The sequence below is a fragment of the Ooceraea biroi genome, chromosome 9 (assembly GCF_003672135.1).
Source record: "Ooceraea biroi isolate clonal line C1 chromosome 9, Obir_v5.4, whole genome shotgun sequence".
In the NCBI taxonomy this organism is placed as follows: Eukaryota; Metazoa; Arthropoda; class Insecta; order Hymenoptera; family Formicidae; genus Ooceraea; species Ooceraea biroi.
Window position 1 is genome coordinate 5,639,534 of NC_039514.1, and position 15,589 is coordinate 5,655,122.

General features: G+C 36.6%; 2 protein-coding genes across 5 annotated transcripts in view; one reads left to right on the forward strand and one right to left on the reverse strand.

Annotated features, from left to right (window-relative positions):
• Positions 1–15,589, forward strand: part of LOC105276633 — an 89,686-nt gene that overhangs the window by 51,488 nt on the left and 22,609 nt on the right. The window lies entirely within an intron of this gene.
• Positions 8,431–10,732, reverse strand: LOC113562649. The gene is made up of 3 exons (XM_026972630.1): positions 9,877–10,732; positions 9,289–9,774; positions 8,431–9,115 (listed from the first exon to the last, which is right to left on the reverse strand). Exon 3 carries the CDS (start codon positions 9,109–9,111, stop codon positions 8,431–8,433), a length of 681 nt encoding a protein of 226 aa, XP_026828431.1. The 5' UTR covers positions 9,112–9,115; positions 9,289–9,774; positions 9,877–10,732.

Sequence of the window (15,589 nt, forward strand, 5' to 3'; positions counted from 1 at the left end):
AGGTTGATAACATTTGTTTATATGTTTAGTATAGATAAATAGTTATGATAGAGAGATTTTCTCAATAAAAAAGAAATCTAATTTTACGTACTATAAAGATCTGGACAAGTTCACGTAGACACGGGTGATCTGACAGACGAAACCCACGACGCTAGTGTTGCTAATATAACTATATCCTAATGAATCGGGTTAGCAAAAAGCGGAGAATCCATAGTATGTTCGGGAAAAGGAGATGGGCAGTTTTACCGTTAAGGTTAAAAATACTTTCAAAGAGTTAATTAGAAGTCTGATAAACGTATTACTACATACAATATTAAAAAATATCATGAAACAATGATAATGAACGAAGTACATGTGATAGATTAATCCTGCCGCTTGGAGCCCGTGTCCACTCTGTGGTTCGACGATGGGGGCGTTGAGACATCCGAGACGGACTGAGATCAGATAGTTTGAACCAAGATATTAACTGGAGATTCCGGGGTGTAACGGTGAAGATGGGACCAGCGCAGGATAATGATATTGGGCGGAGTGCGACCGTGTCATGGGACAAAGCGAAGTTGATGGGCGTGCTCTCGTTGATCCAACGAACTCCACCAAAGTGGTAAGAAATCAATGATTATATTCCTAAGAGATTCTTAACCAAATACCAAATACGTTTAATAATTTAGGGAGTGATGATAAACCTATGATAAAATCCTTTGTTATTACTGTTAAATCGAATAGAGGATTGCAAGATGCAATGGTACGACACAAGGGGAAATGAGAGAGTCATGGAGGATATATATGTTTTTTGGAAATAGGAGTGTTTATTACAATTAACTAACTAATAGAAAATTAGATACAACATTGGGAATACTGAAATGTGAAACGGGATAGTGACTTCAACAAGATGTAACAATTAATTTATTATTGTTTTAGTAAATAATAAGAAGCAATGAAAGAGCAATTTTTGACGAGATGTGATATCAGTGAAAATAAGATTTGGTTGACTTAGACTAAGTTGTAAATAAATAGTTAGCAACAGTTAGATAAGATACGAGACGGAATAAGGAAAAAACAAATGCTAAATTTATATGATAGATGTAAACTAGGTGGAGAAGTATGAAATTAAAAAATGACACTGGATAAGAATACTATGAAAAAAAGTGAATTACGAAAGTAAATAAAATTCTGAAAATCGTAGAGGAAAATAGTAGCCAATAACATAAACGGATGACTTTGAAAGATAATATGACAGATATAATTAATGAGCAAGAGAGGATAGAAAACTTAGTGATGGTTAAGTTAAGAGATACAAACATACGGTGAAAACATTACGGATACGACAACAGAGACTGACAACGTTTACATTTGTGAATAAATGAAGGTAATTGGAAGTTAAATAGAAGAATTAGACGGAGACGATTGCACGACGACGACGACGACGACGTGGACGGATGACGACTTTGCACCACGTCGATGTTGACGACGACGACAACGACGACGACGACGACGATGACGTTGCACCACGTCGATGTTGACGACGTTGCACCACGTCGACGACGACGACGACGTTGCACCACATCGACATGCTGCAACGTCATACGGCAACGTCGTCGTGGTCGTGGTCGTCGTCGTCGTTGACGTGGTGCAACGTCGTCGTCGTCGTCGTCGACGTGGTGCAACGTCGTCGTCGTCATCGATGTGGTGCAACGAAAACAAAAATACAAAATCGCTTTGAATGTGTATGCGCGAACATATGTACGTGAGTCTGAACCTGATTTCGGAAAAGAAGAAGAACGAAACGTCACAATTCTAACATTTAATTACAATATTTCAGGATTAACTGAACCATTTTTATTTGGAGTGGTCGCAACCGAAAGCTTGTACCCATATTATCTTATAAAAGTGCCGTTAGATTTTTGATTACGGCTTTAGTTCCTGAAATAGTTTAATCATAAGTTTATGTGACATGTCAAATGATATGAATTCCAGATAAGCTATACGTTAGCACTTGACGTCTATGTACTGAACTTGGTAATGCTCAATGTTTATGCAGTGACTCTCATTGTTCGGTACCTTATTTTTTATTTTTATGTACTTTTCTATAAAAACATTAAAAATTAATGAAATATAAAACATTTTTACAAAAAGTAATGAGATCCCTCTAAAAAACCTTACAAAGGTAAAAGAATACGCCAAGTACATAAAAAAGCAAAACCAAATATGATGAAATCCATAGTTAACTAACCAAGTACCTAGAAGCAATTCAGTTTGAGGATTTGTAATTTAAATAATACTTGGCGTGCCCGGGTCGCATTGGACATGCATTCTTCTAAATTTGGACTGCCTTGAGTATTTTCACTAATGACTCGTAAATCTTTGTATTTGGTAATATTAAAACAAATACGTTTACAGTTTTGCACATTAGCGGAGTGATTATAAATATCCCTTTTCATTACTCACTCAATACAAATAATTTACACATAGAGTTTACACAAATTATAGGTAGGACGTACGTTTTAATGCGACTCGGGCACGCCAAGTATTATTTCAAATTACAAATCCTCAAACTGAATTGCTTCTAGGTACTTGGCTAGTTAACTATGGATTTCATCATATTTGGTTTTGCTTTTTTATGTACTTGGCGTATTCTTTTACCTTTGTAAGGTTTTTTAGAGGGATACAGTATAGTGACGTTCGTTAAGATTTAACATATTATAAGAGTAAGTGATACTTAAATATGGCGTCAAATTTGTTAAATGCATTGCTTTAAATTATTCGAACAATAAACGGTTCAAACAAATCAGGAAGAAGATTGAAAAACATTGAAGTATGCTATTTGCAAATAAAATTATTAAAAATCTAGTAATACTGTATCTCACATTTTGTTTCCTTACTACTGTAATAAATAGGTTTTATATAAAAATATTAAAAGAGAATCTTTACGTCAATAACATATGTAATGAACAACTCCCAAATCCTCTATAATTTAAGCCGCTACAGCACACTTCAATGTTTTTCAATCTTCTTCCTGATTTGTTTGAACCGTTTATTGTTCGAATAATTTAAAGCAATGCATTTAACAAATTTGACGCCATATTTAAGTATCACTTACTCTTATAATGGGGACAAGATGGCGGTTGGTGAGGTGGGAAGTGTAGAATAAGGCTCTAAAAGAAAAAGGGGAGATAAGTGAGAGTAAGTGACAAAGGAGGAAGAAATTGAGAGAAAGGATGGAGAGAGAGCGGAGAGATAGGGCAAATGGAGAAGAAGAAAAAGGAAGAGGAGGAGAGGAGAAAGAGTGGATTGAAAGGACAGGTAGGAGTGGTGTGTTGAAAGAAAGGAGTGTTCGGGATGTTAAGGTGAAGAGAGAGGAAAGTATGAGAGAAGCGGAAAGAAGGGAGAGGAGATGAGAGGCACGAAGAAGGAGAAGAGAGAGAGGAGAATGAGAGGAGAGAGAGTGGAGGAGAGTTACGAGAATAGAGGAGAAAGAGGTTAAAAGGATGGAAATGATTACGTAAGATAGCAGGGACACAAAGAAGGGCGGTAGGTAAAACAGGAAGATGGAGGTAGTAAGAACGGAACTCGGTAGAGGGCGGCAGAAGGAGATGATCGAAGCTGGAAATCGAAGGCATGGTCGATGGTTGACACGTGAATCGAGGATCAGGCAAGGAGAGGTTAGTGAGGGAAGAGAAAAGAGGAAAGTGAATGGAGAATGGAAGGAGCGAAAAAGGTTAGAGAAGAAATAAAGGAGATGAAGGAGATGATGGGCAAGATGATGGAGATGATGGGAAAGATGATGGTGATGATGAAAGGGATGAAGGAGGGAGAGGAAGAAAGGGCGAAACAGGAGAATGAAAGGGAAAAGAGGTTAGAAGGAGCGGAGGGATGCAGGTCGGAGGTGAGGAGAGAGGAAGAAAGGAAGAGCGGAGAGAAGGAGAAAAGGAAGCTGAGAGGAGTAGAAGATGAAAAGCAGGAGGGAGAGATGAGAAAGAAGAGTGAAGAGGTGACAAGGGCAAAAGAAGAAGGAAGAATGAGAAGAGATGGAGAGGAAAGTGGAGGGGTGAGACGTGAGAAAGAAGAGGAGAGGAAGAGGAAGATAGAAGAGGAAGGTGCGGTGGATGAAGAGGAAGAAGAGTGGTGGAGAGAAGTGGAGAAGAGCGAGGAAAAAAGAAGGGAGAGGGAGGAGATAGGGAAGATAAGAGAGGTGGAAAGAAGGGAAAGAAAGGAGATAGGGAGAGCGGGAGAGCGAGAGAGCGAGTGAATGAGAGAGCAAAAAAGCCAGTGAATGAGAGAGTGAGAGGGCGAGAGAGCGAGTGAATGCGTGCGCGAGAGCCAGTGAATGAGAAACCGAGAGGGCGTGAGTGACAGGACCATGTCGACCATGTCGACGACGACGACGACGACGAAGAAGCTCAAAGTAATACAGCTTCAGCGTTTGAAAAGTGTTTTGAGGACTTAAGGGGCATATACGTTGGAGCCCCCCAAAAAGGGCATTTTTCATGAATTTTTTGCAGAGCCAAGACACAAACTATAAAAATGGGACTTGTTGCATAATAAAGTACACCTTTTGTACTTCTTATACAAATTTTATTGAAATAATAGTGTTACAAAATCTTCCCCCTCCACCGTCGTGTAGTTAACCGTGCACGCGATTCGTCATTCCGCGGAGTATCGGAAACAGTCGATACTATTGATAGCGAGCGCGAATCGCCCGGCGCGTAGAGCGGCCGTACGACCGTAGTGCGTAGGCGCGGAGGAATACTCGTCGCGGCGCAGATTCAAGTTTCTTAGCAACCGATTCAACAAGCGGAGGAGAAAGGAGTTTTTTGTTCGAGGCAGTTTTTTTTGTCTTCCCGTGTGTGTGACTGGAGAGATTGAAAGCGGTGGAATTGTCCAAAGAGGTTTTTGATGATCAAATCGGAGAGAAAGGATCACTGTACACGACGATTACTAACGAACCTGCTCAGCAGATTAGTTACGAATCGAAAGGGCGAGGAGATAAGTATCATACGCTTTTTGGCGGTGAACCGATCCGTTCGATTCGGAGTGCTCATTTTGGAGACCGCCATTACGGCATCACGAATATAGCAGCAAGTCAAGCCCCTTTTCTGGATGCAGGGCAATCGGTTGATACAGTTTCATGTGTTTAACAATCTTTCTTGGTTGATTCCCGTTAATATCATTTCAATATATTCACTTAATGTTAAAACAACGATTATAGTTGTATCATGCATTTTTTACTGTTGTTGGTTTACGAACACATTATTATTTTTTTCTTGCATGGTTCAACGTCGTTTATTATTATCTTATTCAACAAATTATGCATTTACCGATGTCGTACGATTGTAATCCCGATCATATTCTTCTGGTCTGTTCGTGAAATGCTCTATCACTGATTTGTCTGTGGTTATCTGTATTTATCTGTATGATTTTTCCTGTGTATACGTAACTGATTATTTTCTGTGAATGTTCACCTATGTCTTTCTATGATATTTTGCATACCGATGCACATTTGTAATTATTGAGTTTTTGAAGGTTTTCATCCTTGGCATGCGTTCACCTCAGTTATTCATATAATTCAAGGATTTTTCTCAAGTTAAAGTTATATTGCATTTTTTGGTTAATTCAAAGAATATTCTTCTCCGTATTATTGCACGTCCACATTTCTGATACCTCTTCGGTTAATGGCTAACTCAATTACGCTTATGTTTGTGCATTTAACGGGTTTTTATTCATAGTATACGTGCCTATTATTCTGATCGGATTTATCCAAGCGTTAATTATTGTTTTACACCTGCGTTATTGTATTTAATTATTCATGTATGGTTTATGTTCACCCTTATTCCCATGTGTTCGTCATATTATCGTATAACATATCTTTCATTATTTTATTTTTATGAATTGATGCATTTATATGAGTTATGTCTTGCAAATGTTCACACTTACAAGGAAAGGTACGGAAGTATCCCCCTCCGATTTTGATGAGCTTTGAATATGTTGTTTTCCAGCTCAAAATAAGGGACATGTATTTTTTTATACGTGCCCTAACTCACTTTTAGGGGGTTAAACACCCCTTTGAAAAAGTCGGTGTTTATCTTTCGAGGCGAATATCTTGGAAACTATTAAACATAGAAAAATTGTTTTCGAATAAAAAATGAATGGCTTTGAGAGTACTTTAAAAGAGAATAAGGAACAAAATTTTTTAGTTTCTTATTTTTTTAAATACCCCCACCACTCATCATTTTTTTCAGAATTTTGAAATTTTGTTATCACCAATAGAAAGCTTATTTTTTATGAATTCAACCATGTATAATAAAGTTGCGTTCCGAGAAATCATTTTCGAGAATTAATTACAAACGCCTCCGTATATACGCTATTTGTGCCCGTCCATGTGACCGATTTCTTTACGCAACACATTTTGTCCGCATCTTCTCTTAATAACAGATGACTACATCATAACTGGTAAACATATTTTGTAACGAACAAAAGAGAACTTTAATATGTCAAAGTCAAGTTGAATGCGTCGTGTAACAGATTACTATGCGGCGAGACAGACTAATTTTAGAGGCTTCCTTCATTAATAACAATAGACGGATAGATGTATACATTACATGTTGCACTTATTTATTACTTATTGTTTTAGGTAGATAATGATAGTTAATATCTTAAGACATCATAGATCGCAGCTATTTCTATAACTTTAATTTAAAATCTACGGAAAAGATGAAATAGGTGAAAAATTGAATTGTAATAGAACAATACAAGAACGTTGTAAGTGATATGAAATAGATAATTGTAGACATATATATCATTTGAGCAGTAGTATAAAATGCCGTCACTTTGCCAGCGTCACTCTAGTACATACACTGTCTTATCATGTACTATTATCGCAGTATGTTTTGTACACCTTTTACTATTAATGGGCAAGAGCAGCATTATGGCAGAGAATATTTAGTAATATGTTTATTAGAAAATAGAACAAAGATCAGATCTGTTCATAATGCTGGAGAGCATAGCAGAGATATTGGACAGTTAAGAAATCGTGTAGAATTTATACGTAATAGAGATAGTAGAGATGAAAGTCATCGATGAGTCAGAATAAATAATACGTAAATGAAATTAAGATTTTTTTCAAGAAAGGTAACTAAACTTTAAATACTTATATAATTTAAATAATAAAATAAAAAAGTAATATGTATCAAAATATAATAATTGTTTTACAATTTTAACTTACAATTGTAGTTTGCAACTAATTGTAAAAGGAGTACGGTAATGACGAGGAAGTACAGGCATGTGCTATGGATCCCTGGTAATGGAAGTCTGCACCTATCTTCTAGTTTGGTCGAGGAATAGTATAAGGAAAAATAGAAATAAACACACATATATTATATTATATATTTCTTTATTAAATTATATATATTTTATCAATGTTTTATTGATGAAAATAAACAATTTTGTTATAATATGTAATATAATGTATTGTGTAACAATATTGAAACAAAATTACAAATAAAACAAATTGTTAATACAATTTGGAATAATGTAAATATTTATGGGTCAAAATTATAACAAAGATGATGGCCATGAAAGAAATGTTGTATACAAAGAGATTTCTTACACCATGCGCAAGTAATTATAGCAATGCCGCCACAAACATCGCATGTCGGTTTAAAATTTGTTTTAAAACAAAAGTCAACTGGCGTTTCAAATTCCGCTGGTCTATGTTCTATAACCGCTTTTATACCATGCATATTTAAATACATTTCTAATCTTGGTGATGAAAATTGAAAATGTGTTAATGATTGTAATTTTAAAATGGCATCTCGCGAATGAAGGTTGATTTCTAAATCTAGAAGTATGACAATATCCGAAAAATGTTTTATAAATTTTTCCACAAGCGAAAACCATACACATCTAATGGTTGTATTCGACCCGTTGTCCCTGCTGGTATAGTTAGAAAAAATGCATCTTCTGCAGATTCTGGTTTATTTCTTGCAATTACATTTGGACAATGTCCACTCCAAGAATCCAGTAACAAAACCGATTTAGAACCAACATTTGGAAAATAAACTTCTCTTAACCAAATCTCAAAATGATGTGATGTTAATTTTCCAGATTGAGAAGCCATAACATAAATATTGTTTTCTCTAAACATTACTTCTTGTACTCTCGGACCGAATGATCCAGTGCGTTCTTTTAAAACAATAAAAAGAGGCGATAATAATCTACCATCAGCTGAAATTGTCGGTTGTATAGTGTAACTATGTGTAGTTGCCGATATCGACCGTGCCGTGCACTCAACCTTTTTTGTACCTTGGATTGCTAAAGAACGACCAGAGTGAAATTCTAATTGAAATCCGCTTTGATCTGAATTATAAACATTTTCAAGTCCATAGCGCGTAATATAATCTTTAACATTGTCAATAAACCTATTGCTTTCGGTTATCAGATTTTCTTTGATTGCAAAGTCTTTTTTGTAACAAATTTTGTAATTTTTCGGGAAACAATATTATGTGCTAGCTTAAATCTTTTTACCCATCCAATTGATGCTGTAAATCCTGGTGCATTTATTTCCTGTTGCGCTTTCAGGGCCCATCGAGTAATATCAGTGTCGTGAATAATTACTCCTTTCTCAAGACCTTCTTTGAATTTCTCTAATGTATATGATGCAATTTCTTTCAGCTTCTGCAATCTAGTTCCACCTCTATTCACTTGTTCTTGCCATCTTCGTAATTGACGTAAGGATGTAACTTTCCGAAATCTATGTTTCACAGACTCGAGAGGTTTTGTCTTAATTGAATTAACAGGTTTCCAAAACTCAACAGCATTTCTTTTATATTCAATTGGAATATCATCATTTACACATATCATTTCCTTTACATATGTTATTTCGTTTTCATTTTCTTCTTTCTCTGCTACTGGTTCTGTTTCAGGTATATCAAATGAATTTTCAAAATCAAGAGAATCTTCTTCTTCAATTTCGTATTTATCCTCGTACATTTTTTGCAGCATGTTTTCTATTTTCTCTTTTACTTCCATTTCCTCATTTGTAACAGGAGTTTGTGGCAAATTAAAAGTAGCAGCAGTAAACAGCAGTATTATGACGTTTCTCGGATTGAATTGCATTTTGCTTTAAAAATTATACACAATAAATTACGTACATACATGCATACATGTTTAAAACATAATTAATAATCGTGCTTAAAGAATAGTAACACATTTTATTGTATTTACATTATAATACGGCATTTAAATAAATATTTTATTCTCATTTTAATAACAAGCATACATAGTATTGCGTACCTTTTTTAAAATATTTGTTTTTCAAGGGAGGTCTGTTTCAATAAAGAAGTTGAATAACGTAATACATAAACGTCTGCGTATTTTCTACATATTTTCTACAAAAGATCCGAAGTACCAAGAAATATCTTTGCTATACTGTAAGAAAAACATGACTAATATAAAGTTATATTATATTTGACAAAAAATAATAAAATTGTAAAATTGTGAAAAAAACATATAAAGATTAGTAGACATTTTCAAAATATCAATACATACCTACTACTCGTAGCTATTAATAATTCACACTGATAATAGTACACGATAAGACAGTGTAACGTACTAGAGTGACGCTGGCAAAGTGACGGCATTTTATACTACTGCTCAAATAATATATATGTCTACATTATCTATTTCATATCACTTACAACGTTCTTGTATTGTTCTATTACAATTCAATTTTTCCACCTATTTCATCTTTTCCGTACTCCTTTTACAATTAGTTGCAAACTACAATTGTAAGTTAAAATTGTAAAACAATTATTATATTTTGATACATATTACTTTTTTATTTTATTATTTAAATTATATAAGTATTTAAAGTTTAGTTACCTTTCTTGAAAAAAATCTTAATTTTCATTTACGTATTATTTATTCTGACTCATCGATGACTTTCATCTCTACTATCTCTATTACGTATAAATTCTACACGATTTCTTAACTGTCCAATATCTCTGCTATGCTCTCCAGCATTATGAACAGATCTGATCTTTGTTCTATTTTCTAATAAACATATTACTAAATATTCTCTGCCATAATGCTGCTCTTGCCCATTAATAGTAAAAGGTCGTACAAAACATACTGCGATAATAGTACATGATAAGACAGTGTAATGTACTAGAGTGACGCTGGCAAAGTGACGGCATTTTATACTACTGCTCAAATGATATATATGTCTACATTATCTATTTCATATCACTTACAACGTTCTTGTATTGTTCTATTACAATTCAATTTTTCCACCTATTTCATCTTTTCCGTAGATTTTAAATTAAAGTTATAGAAATAGCTGCGATCTATGATGTCTTAAGATATTACTATCATTTCTACCTAAAACAATAAGTAATAAATAAGTGCAACATGTAATGTATACATCTATCCGTCTATTGTTATTAATGAAGGAAGCCTCTAAAATTAGTCTGTCTCGCCGCATAGTAATCTGTTACACGACGCATTCAACTTGACTTTTGACATATTAAAGTTCTCTTTTGTTCGTTACAAAATATGTTTTACCAGTTATGATGTAGTCATCTGTTATTAAGAGAAGATGCGGACAAAATGTGTTGCGTAAAGAAATCGGTCACATGGACGGGCACAAATAGCGTATATACGGAGGCGTTTGTAATTAATTCTCGAAAATGATTTCTCGGAACGCAACTTTATTATACATGGTTGAATTCATAAAAAAATAAGCTTTCTATTGGTGATAACAAAATTTCAAAATTCTGAAAAAAAATGATGAGTGGTGGGGGTATTTAAAAAAATAAGAAACTAAAAAATTTTGTTCCTTATTCTCTTTTAAAGTACTCTCAAAGCCATTCATTTTTTATTCGAAAACAATTTTTCTATGTTTAATAGTTTCCAAGATATTCGCCTCGAAAGATAAACACCGACTTTTTCAAAGGGGTGTTTAACCCCCTAAAAGTGAGTTAGGGCACGTATAAAAAAATACATGTCCCTTATTTTGAGCTGGAAAACAACATATTCAAAGTTCATCAAAATCGGAGGGGGACACTTCCGTACCTTTCCTTGTTAGTAATATGTATTTTCCATCGTGTGACGAAGTCACGCGCATCCTACGCCAATGCAATCCGCAAAGCGAGCGCGACGCCACTGCGGGTCGCGAAAGAGCCGCCGATTCCGCTTCCCCACCGCGGCGACCCCCCCGCACCACGCTACCAGACCCCGCACCCCCAAACCGGCAATATATAAGCGCGGCGAGCGAAGAAACCGACACCATTTCCCGACCAGAGCGCTCCGACTCTGGCCTTCCGTGTCCGCGTATTGAGCGACAACCGATCCTGCAACTCCACCGCAAGCCCGCGTATGAACGTCACTCCACCGCAAGCCCGCGTACTGAGCGGCACTCCACCGCAAGCCCGCGTACTGAGCGGCACTCCACCGCAAGCCCGCGTACTGAGCGGCACTCCACCGCAAGCCCGCGTACTGAGCGGCCCTTAGTTCTAAGTTCGCGTATTCCGTCGCTAGTTATAAGTTCGCGCATTCCGTCGTTGGTTGTAAGTCCGACGTTCAATATGTATTATCCGGAATAGAACCTGAATAAATCCACGTTCTCTTATCAACCGAGGCTACTCACTCAACTACCCGCCCTATCGCATACGATCTCACCGACCTGGGTTACTCGCGAGCTATCCGTTGCACAGCGGTACGTTACAATCGTATTGGCGTTTGACTGATTGCTAACCATTTTATGCATTAATTGAGACCTCTCAATGGTTTATTTTTTGGCATGTGTTCACATTTCTTTGCTATGTATTTATCATATTGGCGTATGACCGATCTCAACTATTTATCTTACGAATGATACATTTGTTTTGTGAAGCTTCCGTGCCTCGTGCGCGGTGTCGCACCTTTCGATGCAATCGAGCCACGACCCTGTGTCGTGTCGATCCGCCGCGTCTGTAATGACGCCCTCGTCTCCACGTATTTCCAGGTGGGGCGAGAAAATATTTTGAGCTTCGTTTTACTTATTATATTTAGAGCACAAACGAGTTTACTTTTTACAGTCCACTAATCGCACTATATAGAAATATACTTGGGCTGCTTCTGCTTCTGTTCGCATGCCCGTACGGACTCGTTCTGATTCTACGAGCTCGCGATCGCGTCGCGCGACTCGGGAAAAACAACGAAACGGCGACAATAGCCCAGTGACGTACGACGCCGCGAAATACCCAAACGAAATCATAATAAAAAAAAAGCGATATATAAAAAAGTACGGAACAACATTTCAATGGTTTATCTTTTGGCATATTTCACATTTGTTTGTATTTCTATATGGCATTGGTTTATGACCGATCTTGAATTATTTTATTAATGATTTGCCGCATTGGTTAATGGTTTGTTACTGGCGTATATTCACCTTATTCTGAGGTTAATCAGCGATTCACGTTGGTAATTTTCACTGGGTTGATTTACAAAGACGCGGGGCTATACTCGCCCACCCATTACATTCGGCTGGAAAGACGCGGGGAGCTTTACGAGCTCGAGCATTACATGGTGCCTGTAAAGGTGGGGGCTTTACTTGCCCATACTGCTATTCTCTGGTCAGCCTGCAAAGGTGGGGGCTTTTAGTGCCTACAATTACACGTTTGGTATTGCCTGCAAAGGCGTGGGGGGCTTTACTCGCCCATACAGTACAGGTGCCCGCAAAGGTGGGGGCTTAACTTGCCCATCTCACAAATACGGGATATTGCCTGAAAAGGTGGGGGCTTTACATGCCCAGAAGCAAACTTCTCTAACAGCTTCATCAATTCCCAGTGCACGAAGTACCTCAGAACCACATTCCCTTGTTCCCGAATCAACGGTAAAGGCTGGTCAAACTTTTCCGGCCCTATCACCCGAATCTAAGAATCGCAAGAGCGCTAGTCACAACTCCCAGTCCTTCCTGAAACGTCCGGATAGTCTTCAAGCCACCATCCAGAATACTATACGCCGACCGTTACTTATACTACTGGAAAATCCTTGGCCCAAAAATAAACATCTCAACTCACTAGCAGAGTCTCAGCAGTTGTTGACAACCCTACCGGCGCGTCCCCCAGAATATCTTTCTCTATTGATGAGAATCGTAACACGCGGTTACAATAATATCTCCGTGCCCGTTCATCTGAAACACAAAATTCAAACGGCATCTTAAAGAAGAGTAAATTTCCTTGTCGTTGTCGTATCCGATTTTTAAAATTCAAATTTTCAACAAAATGGCGGACCTTTAAAGTTAGAATGCCGATTTTCGGCACAAAATTTCAGTTTTGTTTGTTTAAAAAAAAAATAGAAAGAATTGGAATTTTTAAAATCGGATACGACAACGACAAGCGATTTTTATAAGCTTTCAATAAAAAAAAGGCAGATCGGTTAATCCGTCTTCAAGTTATCATTGTAACCGACTTTAAAAACATGGTTTTGAGAAAAACGCGTTTAAAGTTTTGGAACAAGTTTACTCTATTATAAAACTAAATTTATTCAACTTACACGTCATCGTCAATTCCTGGGCCATACAGGGAATCCTCCTGTACAAGGTTTGCCTCCATTTGTTGGTTTTTAGCGAGGCGACTGCTTATTCGGGCCTCCCGCGTCGCGTGCTCGGACGTCCGCTTGGATACACCGCTTGCCACCTATTGGGCGGCATTTTTCGCTTGCGCGTAAAACTTTTTCGAAATTTGTTCACTTCCTATGACTCTCGAGAGCTTTTACACCTATTTCATCGTGACACGTACTCCACAAACAACGAGAATCGTCCGTATCACGCAACCGACGCCAACTAAATGAATAATCGGCTTGAAAATAGCTTAGAGCACTGCTTACAGCATCATCATCTATTAGAAAATACCTATACTTCAATCTCAAAAGTAAGTTTTATTGTAAAGAGGACAAAAGAAACCGTTGCATGAGGGTCCGACCCTTCTACCTGCGCGCCGCTTCAGAAACGGCAGGCGCACGCCTGTGCACTGCCCGACAAAACTCGTAACTTTTTTACTTATTCGAATTTCAAAAAATGGTTTTAGGACAACATTCTTGAAGGTTCAAACTGTCGAAAAATGGAAAGAAAAAAAATCGCTTTTTGAAACCGACAAACGTATATGCCCCCTTAAGCGTTGGCACATGTGTATTGCATCCGATGGGGCCTATTTTGAAGGTGACAAAATCAATATTGATGAATAAACAAGTAATTTATGTTTTATTAACTAATTCCGGATACTTTTTTTGCAGAATGTATATTTATATTTATTTACTAAACGAAATAAAAAACGACGGGGGTAAACTCTTTTTTTCTTGCATATATTGACTTCTGTGCATAAATATACGTAATATAATTTTATATTTTAAACATGTAAATTAATACTTTTAAAAACCTTGACTGACAGGACTGTGGCTTTCATCTCCTCATATATTATAAAAAAGAATAACATACTTCACACTACAAAATGTGTGAAATCACAACAAAATTACCTTTTTTGAAAAAGGTACAAAAAAAGCGCCAAGTATTCGCGCCTGAAGTTCTTTTAAAAAAGGACTCTACAAAACTAATGATATGAACAAATTGCGCCAACTACAATGGGTATTTATGCAAACCAGAAAATCTATTACTTTATTATTACTCTTTGGCTGATATTCATTGTAGATTCTGATTTAAGACCATCTTAAGTATAATCATAAGATATTTGAAACCAATCACACAGTCGTATTAGCATCTTAAGACATTACTTCAGATCGTCTGGAAATAAGAACGGACTATGAATACTAGCCTTTGATATTAAAAAATAAAGGACATAATAATATTAAGCAGATGTTTTTATACGACTAAATATTTTAATACATAGAAATATTTTATTAATACAAATAAGTGTTTTTTTTCAAAATACTTGGCGCTACCAAACCGAATCATTATGTTAATTGCCTCATTCTCTTTCTTTCTCTCTTGTGAATGCGTGCATGTGTGTGTATGTGTGACATTAGAATTAAGCATAGAATAAGTTTAACTACATTTGTACATATATGTATTTCAGCGAGTTATTATGTAATTTAGAGTTTAAGGAAATTATTGTAATCTTTAGATTATTTAAATACTAACAAGGAGAGGTCGCGGGTTGGTACCAACCAATTTCGCTCTTTCTTTTTCTATGAATAGTACTCGATATTAGGTATTATTGAGCAACAGGAGAGAATGCGCTTCTCACGCGTTTTCGAAAAAATTCAGATTGCGAATTTCGAGCGCTGCATATGGCAGTGAGATAGACGATTTCGTCGAAGAGCGCGTGGCTCGGTGTTAGCGCGCTAGACTACGAGTCGCAGCATTGCTGGTTTGAATCCCGGTAGGTGAAATTTTTGTCGGAACGATTTTTTTTCATTATATTTGTACACGAAATAATGGTTAATTTATAGTTTTATACAGTGCTGGCAAAAAGTTCCGGAACGGTTAAAAATCTTGGAAAATAATGATTTAGTGGAAAAAGGTTTCAAACAAAAAGTATAGGGCTTAAAAAAATCTATTAGATGATGATATATATTTGACCTTGGTATGACCTTGAAA